This window comes from Ranitomeya variabilis, chromosome 2 (assembly GCF_051348905.1).
Source record: "Ranitomeya variabilis isolate aRanVar5 chromosome 2, aRanVar5.hap1, whole genome shotgun sequence".
In the NCBI taxonomy this organism is placed as follows: domain Eukaryota; kingdom Metazoa; phylum Chordata; class Amphibia; order Anura; family Dendrobatidae; genus Ranitomeya; species Ranitomeya variabilis.
Window position 1 is genome coordinate 903,081,099 of NC_135233.1, and position 18,725 is coordinate 903,099,823.

General features: G+C 38.9%; 1 protein-coding gene across 7 annotated transcripts in view; it reads right to left on the bottom strand.

The window, feature by feature from the left end:
* Positions 1–18,725, bottom strand: part of NLGN1 (neuroligin 1) — a 1,307,981-nt gene that overhangs the window by 475,686 nt on the left and 813,570 nt on the right. For all 7 annotated transcript variants that reach the window (XM_077290514.1, XM_077290511.1, XM_077290510.1 and 4 more), the window contains one exon: positions 6,633–6,785. In XM_077290514.1, coding sequence (XP_077146629.1) covers positions 6,633–6,785 — 153 coding nt within the window. The remainder of the gene's footprint in view (positions 1–6,632; positions 6,786–18,725) is intronic.

Genomic DNA, 18,725 nt, shown 5'->3' on the forward strand with positions numbered 1-18,725 from the left:
TCTGTCATTGCCAACAAAGGATATATTACAAAGTATTGAGATGAAATTTTGTTTCTGACCAAATACTTATTTTCCACCATAATATGCAAATAAAATGATAAAAAAACAGACAATGTGATTTTCTGGATTTTTTTTTCGCAGTTTGTCTCCCATAGTTGAGGTCTACCTATGATGTAAATTACAGACGCCTCTCATCTTTTTAAGTGGTGGAACTTGCACTATTGCTGAATGACTAAATACTTTTTTGCCCCACTGTATATACACTCACCGGCCACTTTATTAGGTACACCATGCTAGTAACGGGTTGGACCCCCTTTTGCCTTCAGAACTGATCAATTCTCCATGGCATAGATTCAACAAGGTGCTGGAAGCATTCCTCAGAGATTTTGGTCCATATTGACATGATGGCATCACACAGTTGCCGCAGATTTGTCGGCTGCACATCCCAAAGATGCTCCATACAAGGCAGGATGGATCCATGCTTTCATGTTGTTTACGCCAAATTCTGACCCTACCATCCGAATGTCGCAGCAGAAATCGAGACTCATCAGACCAAGCAACGTTTTTCCAATCTTCTACTGTCCAATTTCGATGAGCTTGTACAAATTGTAGCCTCAGTTTCCTGTTCTTAGCTGAAAGGAGTGGTACCCGGTGTGGTCTTCTGCTGCTGTAGCCCATCTGCCTCAAAGTTCGACGCACTGTGCGTTCAGAGATGCTCTTAGGCCTACCTTGGTTGTAACGGGTGGCGATTTGAGTCACTGTTGCCTTTCTATCAGCTCGAACCAGTCTGCCCATTCTCCTCTGACCTCTGGCATCAACAAGGCATTTCCGCCCACAGAACTGCCGCTCACTGGATTTTTTTTCTTTTTCGGACCATTCTCTGTAAACCCTAGAGATGGTTGTGTGTGAAAATCCCAGTAGATCAGCAGTTTCTGAAATACTCAGACCAGCCCTTCTGGCACCAACAACCATGCCACGTTCAAAGGCACTCAAATCACCTTTCTTCCCCATACTGATGCTCGGTTTGAACTGCAGGAGATTGTCTTGACCATGTCTACATGCCTAAATGCACTGAGTTGCCGCCATGTGATTGGCTGATTAGAAATTAAGTGTTAACAAGAAGTTGGACAGGTGTACCTAATAAAGTAGCCAGTGAGCGTATATATATATATATATATATATATATATATATATATATAATGCTAAAATAAACACAGAAACATGAGGAAAAAGAAGTCTAAATAATCTGAAAATGTGTTTATTTGGAATAAAGATTGCTTGAACTGATCTTATTTCCTGCACAAGCTAGTACTGTAGTCTGCAATGAGTTGCTAAGTAACAAAGTGCATTTTTTTCCATCACCAGTGATTTTTACATTGGATAACAGATGGGAACTGGTTATTGAGAAGTAGGCAAAAAATGAGATAGAATCTAATTATTTGTCGACAAACAAAAGTTAGACTGTTGCAGTGGAAATAATGCAAATAACTGTGGATTTTGTTTTTGTTCTAATTAATAAAGAGCAAAGACATTGCCGGAGCTTAACATGCCAAAAGTCTAATATTTAAAATGGACAAACATGTTTAGGTTAGTCATTGAAAAGTTAGCAAAAGCTATACTTTTCCTTAAAGGGAACATATAATGTGAAAAAAATGCTGTTAACCTACTGTTTTGGGGATTAATCTGCAGGTTAACAGTTTACAGAAGCCGTGCTGCCATCACACTTTAAGTCCTGCTGGTGGAAAAAAAATAATTTGATTACTCCCGATTCCCATGGGCTTTCTGTCACAGAGGCCGATGTGGCTTAAATCAGGGCTCAGTACATAGTGAGAGGCGGCTATAACCAAACCCCTACACTGACTGACAGCTGGCTCCTCACTAATGCACTGCTGAGCTTTCAGTTGGTGTCGGGGGGTGTGGTTACAGTCACCACTCACTGTGTACTGAGCGGTGACTGAAGCCTAAAGTTAATTTTGTCCAGGTAGCCGATCTTGCAGTGCGGCAGACACACAGCTTCTGATTATAATAACCTAGAGATTAATCTAATAACTACCCCATGCCTAAAGAGTAACCCAATGTCTGCAGGTTTTTGGTGTTTTTTTCACATGACAGGTTTGTTTTAAATTGTAAACCTTAAAGAAAAAGAAATGTTCAAAACACAAAAAAAGTTGTGCACAATTCTTGATTCCATATAGAGTTTCCAATAGAGATGAGCAAATCTGTTCTGCTCCCTCCTTATTTGGCAAGCTATAGCGCTTACCGAAAAAGCTGGAGAGGGAACCTGCTCACCTGGAGCATGGCGGCTGATCAGCTGTCTGGCACCACAGCTGCTTGTGCCACGGCTGTTTCACAGTCACAATACATGCATGAAGTTGTTGGGAATTCCATGCATGTGTTGTGACTGTGAAACAACCGCGACACATTCAGCTGATCAGCCGGATCGATCCAGCAAGCCGGGTTCCCTCTGCAGCTTATCCGGTAAGCATTATAGCTTGCCGAATAAGCAGGGACCCAAACAGATTAGCTCATCTCTAGTTTCCAACTTTAAAACCTGCATTCTCTTATGTGCCTGCAACTTAGGCTGCAAGATATGAGTTTAGTGAGTGTTCTCTTAAAAGAATGCTTTCATTCTCTACTACCTTAATTCTCCCAATAGTATAGTGTGTAGACCTTCACTCCACCACTTCATATGTATGTCTAAATGGCTTTACAAGTTGCAATAAAAATATATATTTGCTGTTAAAAGTCTTACATGTCATAAGTGAAGTATTTCTTCATGTAAAAGAGAAGTAGACCCATAGACAATATTAAAATAAGCCAGCCTGATGCTAGGACAAATTGTGTTGTTGTTTCTTTTTCCCTCAGACATTGACATAATGATTCTTAACCACATACTTGCTAGCAATACAGTTCCTCTGGAGAAATTAGTCCTTCAAAGATATTCACCTCCTAGTTAAAAATGAAATATTACCAAGCATATCTGGTCCCAATATGCGTTTCTATAAAATACAGATACAAGCTGTTGGATATTTTTAATAAGAACAATTTGCAAATTAGCTCATTTTTATTCATTTAGATGTACTGGAGTTGAGAAATAAAAAGGTTGCTAAGGTAGACTTGCTGTGTTAAAAAAGCTAGTAGACAGATTGAATATTTTCAAAAATATATCTGAAGAAATGCAGCTTATCTTAGAAAAGTATGAAAGAATAAAACAATATGTAACTTGAATTTCGGTACTAAAATGATAGAGCTGGGATTCAGTTGTTCACAGCCTAAATTGCAATGTAAAATATGTACTAGTGGCAACACAATACCAAACCACAGAGGATTTTTTTATAGTCCTACTAGAACCAGTAAAACAAAAAATCAATTTATATATTGTACAAAATAAAAAAACAAATAATAAAACTAATAATGCTACTGTTTCCAAAGAAAAGATTTTTTTTAAATGTCTTTGTTGTGTGCCGCGTGTCAAAAAAATTAATTTCATTGCAAAAAAACGGAAAAAAAGATAATGCTGTTTCCCAACAGATGATGTTTTTAATTTCACTTTGTGTTAACCTCTTAAGAATTCAACCATTTTAGAACATGAGAACACATTTTTTTCTCATCTGTGTTCCAAGAGGGATAGTCATATAGGAAAAGTGTTTTGTGGCGTGGTTATTATTTTAACCCTTTATTGACCCCAGCTTTTTTCGGTTTTGTGTTTTCGTTTTTCGCTCCCCTCATTCCCAGAGCCATAACTTTTTTTTTTCTGTCAATATGGCCATGTGAGGGCTTATTTTTTGCAAGACAAGTTGTACATTTGAATGACATCATTGGTTTTAGCATGTCGTGTACTAGAAAACGGGAAAAAAATTCCAAGTGCGGTGAAATTGAAAAAAAAGTGCAATCCCACACTTGTTTTTTGTTTGGCATTTTTGCCAGGTTCACTAAATGCTAAAACTGACCTGCCATTATGATTCTCTGGGTCATTATGAGTTCATTGACACCAAACATGTCTAGTTAATTTTTTATTTAAGTGGTAAAAAAAATTGCGCCATTTTCCGATACCCATAGCGTTTCCATTTTTCGTGATCTGGGGTTGGGTGAGGGCTTATTTTTTGCGTGCCAAGCTGACGATTTTAATGATACCATTTTGGTGCAGATATGTTCTTTTGATCACCTGTTACTGCATTTTAATGCAGTGTCTAAGTGACCAAAAAAACGTAATTCTGGCCTTTCAAATTTTTTTCTCACTACAACATTTGGCGATCAGGTTAATCTTTTTTTTATTGATAGATCAGGCAATTCTGAACGCGGCGATACCAAACGTGTAGGTTTGCTCTTTTTTTTGTTTTATTTTGAATGTGGTGATTTAAACTTTTATTTTTTTTATTTTTTCATATTTTATAAAACATTTGTTTTACTTTTGCCATGCTTCAATAGCCTCCATGGGAGGCTAGAAGCTGGCATAGCCTGATCAGCTCTGCTACATAGGACGAATGCTCAGATCTCCTCTATGTAGCTGAATTACAGGCTTGCTATGAGCACCGATCACAGCAAGCCAGCATCAACAACCATAGAGGTCTTCAATAGATCTCTGGTTGTCATGCCGACTCATCGCTGACCCCCGATCACGTGACGGGGGTCAGCAATGTGCTCATTTCCAGACCAATGTCAGCATTTGGCAGCGGCATATAACTAGTTAATAGCGTCAGGTGAATTGCGATTCCACGCACCACTATTGCGGGCACATGTCAACTGTACCAAACAGCTGACATGTCCCAGCTTTGATGCGGTCTCACCACCGAAGCCCGCATCAAAGCGGGAGTTCTGACCTCAGACGTACTATCCCATCCGAGGTCAGAAAGGGGTTAATGGTACAATTTTTGGGGTTCATATATTGTTTTGAGAAATATATATTTTTTTTTCTCGGGGATGTCAAAAAACAACAATTCTGCAGAGTTCACTGCAAAATATAAATCACATGCTTGATTTATTCTATGGGTCTGTACGATAATGCATTAACAAATTTATATATATTTTTACGTTTTACAAACTCTACTTTTTTCGATAAAATCCAGGTAAAAAATAAAACTTTATTTTTGTGTTGCTATATTCTGATAGTCATACCATTTTAATTTTTATTGATTGTGCTGTATGATGTATATTTTTTGTGGGATGATTTAAGGCTTTCATTAATCCTATTTTGGTGCATTTGTGATCTTTTTTAAACAACTCTTAATTACATTTTTTGATAGTTAGATGGCCAAAATATCAGAAATTCATTTTTTTCAAACTACACTTATCTTGCAGAATTAAAACATGACATTTTATAGATAACTTTGTTATAGATGTAGCAATACCAATTATTATTTATTTTTCCTTTTATATATTTATTGTTTATTTATGTGTGTTTTTATGCAATGAAGAAACTGATATGAATGTTTATCTTTCATTCATTTAACTTTGTAACATTTTCTTTCAATTTTTTTATTTTATTTACACTAGTAGGCTTGATCGGTGACGTGAAGGGGTTGTCCAATCTTAGACAACCGTTTTGACACATCTGTACTGCAGTGTATCACACCTCTCAGAATAACATTGACAGGTATGGTGTTAAACTAATAGGCAGGCTAAGATGATGACCAGTCAAGTAATTTTTTATGCCTTTTGATGTCACGACAATGTATTGGCTGATAGAAAGAACTCCCTCCCTATGCCTAGTCTCCGAGATGTTGTAATCTTGTTGGGCTAAACTGCAAGGATTGATGTTTTCCCGTAGTTTCAGAAGAAGTCTTCATACATTTGTTAGTCAGGCTTCAGACTCTCATTCCTGGTTACAGAGGCAGTATCTGTTAAATTACTATGATGTATATATCCAGTTGGGAGCAGTTATTATAAAACTTTTCATTAAAGATACATATATCATAAAGAATGAAGGATTTTTCAGTCTTAAGCTTTATCAGTAGGAAACATAATCTATCTATAAAAGGTGCATTTCAACAAAAAAAGTATACAGCATAAACTACATAAAACATAAGCTAATTATAAAATACTAAACAATCTGATGCAGGTATTATGGCTGAGCACAAAAGTAAAAGCTGACAAAGCAATTCAGACTTATGACTGAATGACAAAACGGTGCTCAAATACAGTAAGGCTGACATACATGGATAATGTAATTGGACAAGGTTTTATCACCTGAAACTATGCTTCTAGGTAAGAATGCCTCCAGAATACTGCATTTAATGGAGCATGCATTAATGGGCAGATTTAGTTGATGCATCTTGACAAGCAGGTCATTATACTAACTCAAACAACAACATATCCTATAACTTACACAATATTCAAAGTTAACATCAGATACTTGATATACAAGGATTCAGAATCACATGTGCCAGTGGCTTTAAAGCGGCAAAATGATGTATATACAACCTGCTATTAGTAATAAATCAGCAAAGTTATACACATTACTATAAGTCCAAACTGTGTAATAGCTTTGGAACATCAGCCATGAATTAGGGAATTGAAAATAACAGTTCATACACTGAATGTGGAAATTTAATACTCTCAGAAAATAAATCGAAATGGTCTAACGGCACAGTCCGTTATGCATCAAAGGTCAAAGTAAAAAATGTCCTTCTTACCAAGTACCCCGAGGCGATAGTTGACGGTGATGACTATAACATTTCCATAACTTGCTAGGACACTTCCATCAAACAAATTAGCAGTGCCTTCCATATAGGAACCACCATGAATATAGACCATCACAGGCTTGGGACCTCCACTATCTCTGATGTCTGGAAAAGAAAATATGTTTAAATATACTGGTGCCAAATAATTGATGTAAGAAGAGACATTAGTTTACCCTTTTGGTGATGTTTCTTAAGAAAAAAAATTGCAATTGTTTTAACTATTCAACAATGTAGGGTTTCTGTGTTTTTACTATTTTATGCTGTGTTTGTTTGTTTTTTCATTTTTTAGTGAAATAATAAAGGTTGAATAAATGTAAATTTAATATAAATTTTCTATCTTTATGAATGCACATGGATCAAGATTCATTGGATTATGTTTTATTCATTTAGCTGTATTTTTTAGAAACTGTTGAAAGGATTGCAATACATAGCTTGTGTTCCAATTTTTTAAGGACAGTTCTTGCCTTTAAAGAGAACCTGTCATCAGGATTTTATGTCCTAAACGAATGTCATGTACATAAAGGTGCTTTAATGCTGATAAAATCCTGATCTTCATTATAGAAATCCATAGTGTGTGGTTTTAGAGACATCCATAGTTGAAATTGTATGCTAATAAGTTGCAAATGCAATGGGTGGGCACTGGACGTACAGCTCTCCTGTTTCTCTGCCTTTTTCCTGCCTGCTGCCTGTCCCCTGTCCCTGACTGACTTGTCTGTGAAACATGAGTGAATTATTGAATTATCAGTCAAGGAAAGGAGGCAGAAAGTAGGTATGGAATAGGGAGAGAGGCAGGAGAGCTGTAAGTGCGGTGTACATATCCTGCACTCACAACTCATCATAAAACACCAAAACAAATTTCTGCAAGAAAGGTAAGGCTTTACTCAGCATTATGCCACCTTCACACATTGAATATTTGGTCAGTATTTTACATCAGAATTTGTAAGCCATGAATTAGGAATGGAACAATCAGTGGAAAAAAATATTAGAAACACGTTATCACTTCTGGATTTAAAACCAACTCCTGGTTTTGGCTTACAAATACCGATGTAAAATACTAATCAAATATTGATCATGTGAATGTAAGTGTTAAAGGACCTTTACATGCATGCCATTAGAGTGAGGCATAACATCCTGATGACAGGTTCTCTTTATTGGTGATAATATTAACAGGAATACCTTAAAGTGAACCTGTCACCAGGTTTGGCCAGTAAGAGTTATGGCCACCGCCTTACACTGCTGACATATAGCCTTCTATAATGCTGTATATCTGCCCCAACCCAAACTGTAAGAGAAAACAAATAATTTATTATACTCGCCCATGGGTGGGCCGGTCTGATGGGCATCTCTGGTCTTGGTCCGGCGCCTTTCATCGTCTTACGATCCCTGTCCTCCTGCTTGCTTCGTGTGGATGATGTGTCCCTTCGTCATCCACACAGTCTTCTTAGCACAGTGCTCCTGCGCAGGCATACTTCTATGTCCTGTCGAAGGCAGAGCAAAATACTGCAGTGCGCATGCGCTGGGGCTCTTTTGCCTTTCCAGGCACCTATGCACAGCAGTACTTTGCTGTGTGCCCTCAACAGGGCAGAGAAGTATTCCTGCACAGGAGTGTAGTGCTGAGGTGGCAAGTTATCCACATGAAACAAGCAGGAAGGCAGCATCGTGAGAAGAAGGGAGGTGCCGGACCAAGCCCATCAGACCGGACCCCCGCAGGGGAGTATAATAAAAGTTATTTTTATTCTCTTGCAGGTTGGGTTGGGGGCAGATACACAGCATTATTGAATGGAATGCTGTATATCAGACCTGAAAGGTGATGGCCATATCTCTTATCGGTGAAACCTGGTGACAAATTTCCTTTAAATACAAAAGATATAGGCTACTCTACTTCTTAATAATTCTTTACAATACTCAATTTTTGTTATTCATTGCTCCTAAACTCCTGCATAAAGGAATAATTTAGTTATGGCTTCAATACAGTTTTCTTACTGTAAAAATTAAAACCTTATTGGCACGATGATTTGCAACTTTTAGAAGTTTTCCAATGCACCTGTTAACTTTTTCAAAAGTTGGTGCTATTTGATGGGTAGTGTGCAGCTTTTCACAGCCCTACGAGGTTATGGCAGTCCATAGCTAGAATAGTTTAGACTTTCTAGCTATCAAACCACCAAACATGCATCACATTTATTAAAATGTTTCACATTTTGATCAAATTAGGTCCATTTTGCTTCAGCAAGTTTGACATTAAGACTGGCACATTAAAGGCCAGTCCCAATAAATTTTCCACTAGACTACGGAAAACTAGTTGCCTACAACTACTATTGGAAATATCTTAGAAGCTTACTTTACATACTGTTATATTTATAAACAGTGTAAAATAAGACATAGCTAACAATAAGCAGTGAACTACCTGGAATAATCCAATAAAGATGCTGCAAAGCCAGGATTGCTTCTTTGCCCTGTCAGTGAACACAACTGATGCTCCAAGCAGAATGAACAAAATAATAATCAAGATTTTACTGCTCTCCTTGCTTTTAACACTATTTCGATTCAATAGGCCTTGCAAGTGTGGTGTACATGTTGACTTTCTCTAGTGGTGATACAGACATACTGAACTTGAGAATTTATTAATATGTTGAACCAATTAATGTGAAATGCAGAATAAGAAAAAAACAGCTATAAACTGCATTAAGTTAAGTAACTCACAATATTTGGAAATTTTCTGTAAAAATTGATGAAAAGGGATGAAAATTTTCTTTTGATAAAATGAAAAATAATAGTATATTTTACAATTTGAATATGATTCAGTTTTTTACTTATTCAAAGGTATAAATGGAAAAGTTCAACACAGGTACTATTTGTATATTTTTGTTGAAAAAATATATTAGTACCTGACACCTGACATTCACGCTACATTTTCTTATTTTGACAACTATTAAAGACCAACTTAAGCACTTTTTTATTTTTATTTACTCCTGGAGTGATGTAACTAACCTAAGTTCCCTGCCCCTAGTCTCATACTGACCAGCCACCATCTTCATCTATTATTGCCACTGATCTGGTCATTTTTCTGCAGGTTATGACCTACTGGATTGCTTCAGTTGGGCGAGCTGGAGATCAATTCTCAATGTGAGTCTATAAAAGCCAAAATAAGGCCAGAATGAGGCTCTCATAGACTTACGTTGAGATCTTTTAACCGTTACTTCTGACTTACAGCCAGTTAGACATTCACAATATGGTGCCGTGGGACCAGAAAGGCATTGGGAAGAGCAGAAGTATGAGTATAATACTAGGGTCAGGGAACTTACATTAGTGGCACCACTCCAGCACTGAAATATAAAAAAACACTGTAGTAATGCTTTAACAATAGAAATTAGTTCTTATTAAAATCAGTATATATGTAATTTTAGGAGTATTTAACCCCTTCACTCCAGGGCCATTTTCCATTTTTCATTTTCTTTTTTTTTGCTCCCATTCTTCCTAGAACCATATCTTTTTTTTATTTTTTGCATCAATTTGACCATGTGAGGGCTTGTTTTCTGTGGGGCGAGTTGTAGCTTTGAAGAACACCACTGATTTTACCTTATAATAAACTGGAAAATGGGAAATAAATTCCTAATGCTGTGAAATTGCACAACAAGTGTAATTCCACAATTGTTTTTTTTTTAACCATGTTCACTAAATGCTAAAACCGATCAGTCATTATGATTCTTCAGATCATTACAAGTTCGCAGTGCCAGAAAAGATGCTGGCTCAGCATCTAAGGGGTTAATATAACATTTAATCTAGTATTCCTTTAAAACATATTATCTTTTTATTTTATTCTACATTATTTTTTCTTATTTAAAATACTTATCTCAGAGAAAAAGAAATTATCCGCAAGATTGGGTGGAACAGAAACAATATATAATTTGTTCCCTTATTTTTATAACAATTACTGCTATAATACAGTAGCACTATAGTAAAATACCGTAGCTTTCAGTATAAATTGGAAACTGCAAAGCTTTTTGTTTGCGAAAGTTTTGTCTGCCATTCATGAGGTTTTATTAGTTGGGATTATTTATTTATATCACAGCTAACTGTTATATTTATTTTTTACTTCATGTAAAATATTCCAATTTTTCAATTAGGATCACTTTACACAATGCGTCCTTGTTACGATGTCTCCTGTTGTTCTTTTGATTCATTCTCAGAATAGCTACCTAATATGTATCCATTACTGTTGTGAAGAAACAGCTTTTAATATACAGATTCTTATTGGCTAAAACTCCATTTATAAGGACCGGCAGGTGGCACTAAATGACCACCAGTCAGTAAACATTTTATTGATTGGTGGTCATGTTTACATGGGTAAATAGTGGTAAACAATGAACACTAAGCAAAGTTACAAAGGTTGAAATTCGACCTAGGTCCCTCAAGTTCAACCTTGTAATTGTAAATTGCTCAGTGGCCGTAAGCTGCCATTGCCTCCCCAGCGCGAGTCCTGTTTATTCAAGACAGTACACTACTATAGTGATCTTTTGCACTGCACAAAAAATTATTTCATCCAATGAATTAACAAAACGCTCATTCATAGACTTCCATGACATGAGTGTTCCTAAGAATGCTCATTCATGATAATCTTTCTGTATAAATGCAGCTTAAAGGGGATCTGTCAACAGGATTTTGCTGTCCCATCTGATAGCAGCAAGATCCTTATTCCAATGATGTGTCACTTACTTTACTGTATGCTGCAGTTTTAATTAAAAATTGTTTTATTTGCTACAGTACTATCAGTTCTATGAATGCTGAGCACTGTACAACACAGCAACACCACTGATTGGCAGCTTTTGTCTGCACTGTGCATAAACAGAAAGCTGACAATCAGTGGTGGGTGTGGCTGGACTACATGGAAGCAGATTTACTAGTCCTCTAGTGATATTCTACTGGTGATAAAACAATGTTTTTTTAAAAACGTTTTTAAAACAGCCCAGGAAGTGACACATTGCTGAAATCACGGACTCTGTCTCTACACTATGTTGCTTCAGGTGGGGTAGCAAAAACCTGGATTCTCTACAACTTTCACCATAGTAAGTATAACTTTACTGATAATGTAGATGAGAACTTTGGAGCTAGGCTATGTTCACATGGAAAACAGACTTTCCCACAAACTGTTGATATGCTTGGCTCTGTATGCACCTCCATTCGCTTGTCCATGTAAGAGATAAGGGGTAAGGAATTTACATTTAATGTCTTGTCCATTGAATAGAAAACACTAGTGTATGCTGTGGTTTTATTTACACAGAATGCAGGCACATTGTCTATTATTGGATCGGTCTGCTGTCTGTGGTTTAGACGGACAGCACGCTTACCCAAAAATGATAGTCTGAAACTGGCAGAAGGTTTAGCTATGGAACTAAGTAGATGTTGTGAGAAAGAATCAAAAGTCCATTTCAAGGCACCGTAACTCCAACAGCTAGGTACAGGAGTACTTTGTGAACAATATTTGAATTGAAAAGTTAGAGTTGGCCTGATCTAGCCAAGAAATGTAAGAGTTAAAGAATTGTTTTTATACCTTGCCTAAGGAAAAGTCAGGGAATCATGAAAATTACATAACCCATAGATATGTTAATAATATACAAATAATTCCAAACGCACTTACATGCCTTATCATGCTCTCATTGAAGTGATTAACAGTTTTCTAAAGAATGTTCTGCCACACTGACTGAGTCCACTTGGGCACACAAATCATTAAGATCCACTGCTAGCAGGTCCCTTTGCAATTACCAACCAATAACGTTCTAGATGTGCATAATGGGAGAGAAGTCTGGAGACACTCCATGTACTGGTAGCAAGTTTACGCCCTTCAATCTGCTTAAAGTAGAGGGAGCAACATACAGCCTGACATTGTCATGTAGAAAAATGGCTCCTGAAATGCTTTTAATACATAGCCGTGTCAGTGGTTCCATGATTGAGTCATTCTATATGGCAAATGAAATTGGAGACCAAGAGTCACAGGCGTCATCAGAAGGTGTTTTCGCAACATAACCAAATTCCTCATGTACTGCAGTCAAATTAAAAGTCACATACCAACCATAAGGCGTCAAACAGTGTCTGCACAAACCATCAGAAGTCATGTGCACAACATTGGGCTACAAACCAAATGTCCGGCTACCGGTGTTTCATTGGCCTCTGGCCACCACTCTCAAGGGCTGCCATGGTGCATAGCAAGACATCAATGGAGGCTGAAATGGAGGTCTATAGTTTTCAGTGATGAGTTTTGCTTTGTCTAGAATGCAATGATATCTAAAGATTGGTTTGGAGACCACATGGGGGAACAGATGCATCACAGCATTGTATTACTGACATAAGAAAACATATTTAGTGTTTTTCAATCTTGAATGATGTGGGCAATGCCATGAAGAGGCCTTCACAAGGGAACCAATATTACTCCTGTGATTTTGGTGAGTGGTAACATAATACATGGTAGCTGGACCTCTCAAAGCTTCATTACATGTATACTACAACTTCGCATTATATTGAGTTGGTCGTGAAAACAGTGGTACCGTCATTTTTTCAAAATATCCCATGGGCCATTTTTCAACATGACAATGCCAAGACACATGTTGATCATACCACTGTGAACAGCCCGCATGGCCTGATTGTTCTACCATGCCTGCAGCATGCCGGGAATTGTCTTCCACGGTGTACCTCTCTGACATCATTGGCTGGCAAATGCAAAGGCAGTTATCAGCAGCAGATGATTTACATGCCCAAGTGCATTCAACATGGCAGAACATTCCTCAATCATTACTATCCTAATTGATAGCAGGCTGAAACACAAAACTGTGTGTATGACAGCACAAGGAGCTCATACTCGAAAATGAAGTTTGTTCCTCCTGATATAAAACTGAACTTAAGAGTGAAATGAGGGGCATACGCAGTGCAGGGCATTTATTAATTGTTTCAAATATTTTCTTTTTCCTCCCGTGAAATGGCCATAGTTTAATTATCTTAAAAGAGAGTGTGGCTTAGAAGGAAAGGATTGTTTAAAAATTGTTAAATAATGTTGTCTAAAAATGCCAAATTTATATTCCAGCATGAGGCAAGGCACTATAATTTGGGACATCTATTTGAGTTTTTAGCTGTCTAAACCTAATGGTAGTCTGTCACCAGATTTTTGCTACCCCATTTGAAAGCAGCAAGGTGTGGATGCAGAGACCATGATTCCAGCTATGTATCACTTACTGAGCTGCTTGCTGCAGTTCTGATCAAATCCATTTTATCTGCTCCAGATCTAGCATTTCTCTGAATGCTAAACACTGTATAACACCATTACCACTTCCAAAGCAGCAATCAGCTTCTCTCATAGACAGAGCTATCATAATACAAGGCCCCATTAACTGTTCTTACACTGGGGCACTTTTTTATCTGTGTCCTTCACTGGTGCACACCACTGATTGACAGATTTATGTGTACATACACAGAAAGCTGCCAATCAGTTTTGGGGTTGGGGTTATGCCATGTCCAGAGAATCAATCTGCTCATCTCTACTAGTCACAGATTCCCTTTAAAACAGTATTAATAAATTTGCCCCATTATGTGCAACCCAACTATCATTTTCTAATATAATTGTAAAACAAAAAAAATAGTGTACTTTTGCATGTGTATGTGTGAGTTCTTGGCTGTGGTTAGTGAACAGGTTCGTATGTCAAGTGGAGAACAGCCCATGCATTGGGATAATCCATAAAGTGAAAGATATTAGATTAATAAAAACTGTCAAAAAGACCATTTTTGTACCCACACTAGGTGACCACACCAAGCTCTCCTTTCTTACACTGCACTTGAAATATTAAATCTTTGCTCTAATTGGTTGTGATCAACAAAGGCAGTTATTCATTTACCAGGTTTGATAAATCTGCCCCTTAGACTTGCACACGACATACTGCACTGGATAAATATGTGGACTATTTTTCTACTGAATGGGAACCTGGCTTTGACTTAAAATTATGAAAAATTGTGTTTATTTTGTAAGGTGAACTCTCACATCGGATTCATTTTTACATGTGTGCTAGTTTTATAACATTGCTGAGGCTTAATACAGTAAGGATTTACCAAATATCACCTGTTGATAATTTCATATTCATAATTGTGACATTAATATGATTAAGGAATGAAAGATAAATTATTAAACTGAAATCATTAGCTGCATGTTCACAGCCAAATTGTACACTGCTAATTGTATGCTTGGAGGTAACTCAGAGGGAGATTGTTTCAGAACTCTTCCTTAATTAAAATTACATAGAATTAAAGAGTACCCACTGAGAACAGTAATGAAATGTTAGTACTACTGTTAAACTAGTTAGGCATCGTAGACTACTTACAAAATAGTTGTTTATTCCAGATCTAGGGTAAATTTTGCTATTCTCTTACTAGCACATGTTGTTTCACTGCATGATAATATATAAATCAGTGGAAACGACTGCGTAATTAGATACTTATAGGAACACTCTTCAACCTGTCACACAAGACAAGCTAGAACGCCATTGTGTTTCATTTGCTATGTCAACTGGATCCAATATAATTGATTGTTTTCCAATAGCTAACATTTTGGAAAATCACTTGGTTTACCATGACAATGAGCACCAGATTTAATCTATTTCAGTGAAATTAGAGAGATATTTTATTTCAGGTTCTCCAAGCAGTTAAAGGGAACCTTTCAGGTCCCCAATGTCCCCAGAACCACCAGGAGTTGTATCTGCGTATATAAATACCCTGACTAACATCCCCTTTATCACATTACATACATAACAGACCTTTATAAAAAGTATTTATAAAGTTATAAAGTCCATTTATGATATGTAAATGAGGGCTTTTACTTGGCAATGGGGCACTACTATCCCCAGGCTCGCCGGCCCACTTAGATGTTATCATGCCCCTGTGGACGTGATAGCATAACTTACAAGCACCAGCATCATCGTTAGAGCTATAATTACCATGCAAATGCATGCAACTTCTTTTCCTCACTGCATTCATCCTGAGCCAGGTGTACTGTCCAGGCTTCACAGAGACACACTGTGCATGATCGGAATTCTTCGGCACTTCCAGTCTTGCGCAGTGTGCCTTTCTGAAGCCGGGACACCCGGCTCCAGAGGATGAATGCAGTGAGGAAAAGAAGCCAGGGGCATGCCACAGGTAAATATAACACTAATGATGAAGCCGACGCTGGTAAGTAATGTTATCAAACCCACAGGGGCTGATAACATCTAGGTGGGCAGACTAGTCTGGGCAAACTAATACCCTAGTCAAAGCCCTCATTTGCTCATTTATTATTATTATTATTATTATTATTATTATTATTAATATTTATTTATATAGCACCATTAATTCCATGGTGCTGTACATGAGAAGGGGTTACATCAAAATACAAATATCACTTACAGTAAACAAAACTAACAATGACAGACTGGTACAGAGGGAAGAGGACCCTGCCCTTGCGGGCTTACATTCTACAGGATTATGGGGAAGGAGACAATAGGTTGAGGGTTGCAGTAGCTCTAATGGTGTTGAGGTGGCCGTGTGGTCTTTACAGGCTGTAAGCTTCTTTGAAGAGGTGGGTTTTCAGGTTTCTTTTAAAGGATCCAAAAGAAGTGGATAACCGGATGTGTTGGGGCACTGAATTCCAGAGGATGGGTGATATTCGGGAGAAGTCTTGTAGGCGATTGGGTGAGGAGCGAATAAGTGTGGAGGAGAGGAGGAGGTCTTGGGAGGACCGGAGATTACGTGAGGGAAGATATTGAGAGATTAGTGTGGAAATATACGGAGGAGAAAGGTTATGGATGGCTTTGTAGGTCAGTGTTAGTAATTTAAACTGGATACGCTGGGAAATTGGGAGCCAGTGAAGGGATTTGCAAAGAGGTGAAGCAGGAGTGTAGCGAGAAGAGAGATTAATTAGTCGGGCAGCAGAGTTAAGGATGGACTGGAGGGGTGCGAGAGTGTTAGAAGGTAGGCCACAGAGGAGTATGTTGCAGTAGTCGAGGCGGGAGATGATTAGGGCATGCACAAGCACTTTGGTAGAGTGTGGGTTGAGGAAAGGACGGCAAGAGGTGGCGAGAACTTGGATGTGCGGTTTGAAGGACAGGGCAGAGTCAAGGGTTACTCCGAGGCAGCAGATTTTGGGGACAGGGGAAGTGTGATTTCATTTATTTTAATAGACAGAACAGGTAGGGAAGATACGCATGATGGAGGAAAGATAATGAGTTCAGATTTGTCCACATTGAGCTTGAGGAAGCGAGAGGAGAAGAAGGAGGATATGGCTGAAAGACACTCTGAGATTCTGGACAGCAGAGCGGTGACATCTGGGCCAGAGAGGTAGATCTGAGTGTCATCGGCCTATAGATGGTACTGGAAGCCATAGGACCTTATGAGTTGTCCCAGGCCGAGTGTATAGATTGAGAAGAGTAAGGGTCCTAGGACAGAGCCTTGGGGGACACCAACAGAGAGGGGGCGATATGAAGAGGTAGTATGGGAGTAGGAAACGCTAAATGTGCAGTTGGCAAGGTATGAGGAGATCCAGGATAGGGCAAGGTCTTTGACCCCAAAGGAAGAGAGGATCTGTAGTAGGAGGCAGTGGTCAACTGTGTCGAAGGCAGAGGACAGGTCTAGGAGGAGGAGTATAGAGAATTGTCTGTTAGCTTTGGCTGTAAGTCGTTAGTAATTTTGGTCAGGGCAGTCTCAGTGGAGTCGTGGAGACGGACGCCAGATTGTAGGTTGTCGAAGAGAGAGTTAGATGCAAAGTGAGAGGAAAGTTCAGCATGGACGTGCTGCTCAAGGAGTTTGGAGGCAAATGGGAGCAAAGATATGGGGCGATAGCTGGACATAGCGCTCGGGTCGAGGGAAGGCTTTTTGAGGATAGGTGTGATTGTGGCATGTTTGAAGGCAGAGGGGAAGGTACCAGAAGTTAGTGAAAGGTTGAAGAGATGGGTTAGGGATGGGATTAGTGTGGTGGTAAGGTTGGGGTGGAGGTGGGATGGGATGGGGTCAAGTGCACAAGTGGTGAGGTGTGATTTGGCGAGAAGATGAGCAAGCTCCCCTTCAGAGATTTTGGAGAGTGAAGTTATGGGATTTGGGCATTGGTCTCTCATACAGAGGGGTTGTGTTGTTTGGACAACAAAGACTTGCCTTGTTTGGTCTATCTTATTTTTGAAGTGCATGGCAAAGTCCTCGGCAATGATTAGGGAACTCGGAGGGGGCAGTGGTGGGCGGAGGAGGGAGTTAAAAGTGTTGAACAACTGTTTGGGGTTGTGGGATAAGGAAGATATGAGGGTTGTGAAGTAGGCCTGTTTAGCAGAGGTGAGAGCTGATTTGAATGCCAGTGTTGCTTGTTTGAGTGCAGTGAAATCATCTTGTGAATGCATTTTCTTCCAACGCCGTTCTGCAATTCTGGACACTTGCTGAAACTTTTTAGTGATGTTATTGTGCCAGGGTTGTCTATTGGTTCGTCGCACTCTGGTATGCATAACGGGGGCGACCGTGTCAATAGTTGATGCAAGAGTGGCATTGTAGAAAGCAGTGGCAGTGTCTGTGTCGTGGAGTGAGGATATAGAGGACAGTGGTAGGATAGAGTCAGAGAGTGTGTGGGTGTTTAGGTGTGGGAGGTTCCTGCGTGGGTGCGCATGTTGCTTGACATGGGTGACAGGTGAGGAGGACAGGGATGAGAAAGTGAGTAGATGGTGGTCAGATAGAGGGAGAGGGGAGGTTGTGAAGTTAGATAGGGAGCATAAACGGGTGAAGACCAGGTCTATTGTGTGTCCGTCTGTGTGGGTGGCTGAGGAGGACCACTGAGTAAGTCCAAATGATGAAGTAAGGGACAGGAGTTTAGAGGCTGCTGACTGGTGGGTGTCAATGGGGATGTTAGTCACCCATGATGATGGTGAGAATGTCAGCAGACAGAAAGTGAAGGAGCCAGGTGGAGAATTGGTCAATAAAGGCAGTGGTCAGGCCCAGAGGTCGGTATATGATGGCCATTTGGAGGTTGCAGGGGGAGTAGATGCGGACAGAGTGGACTTCAAA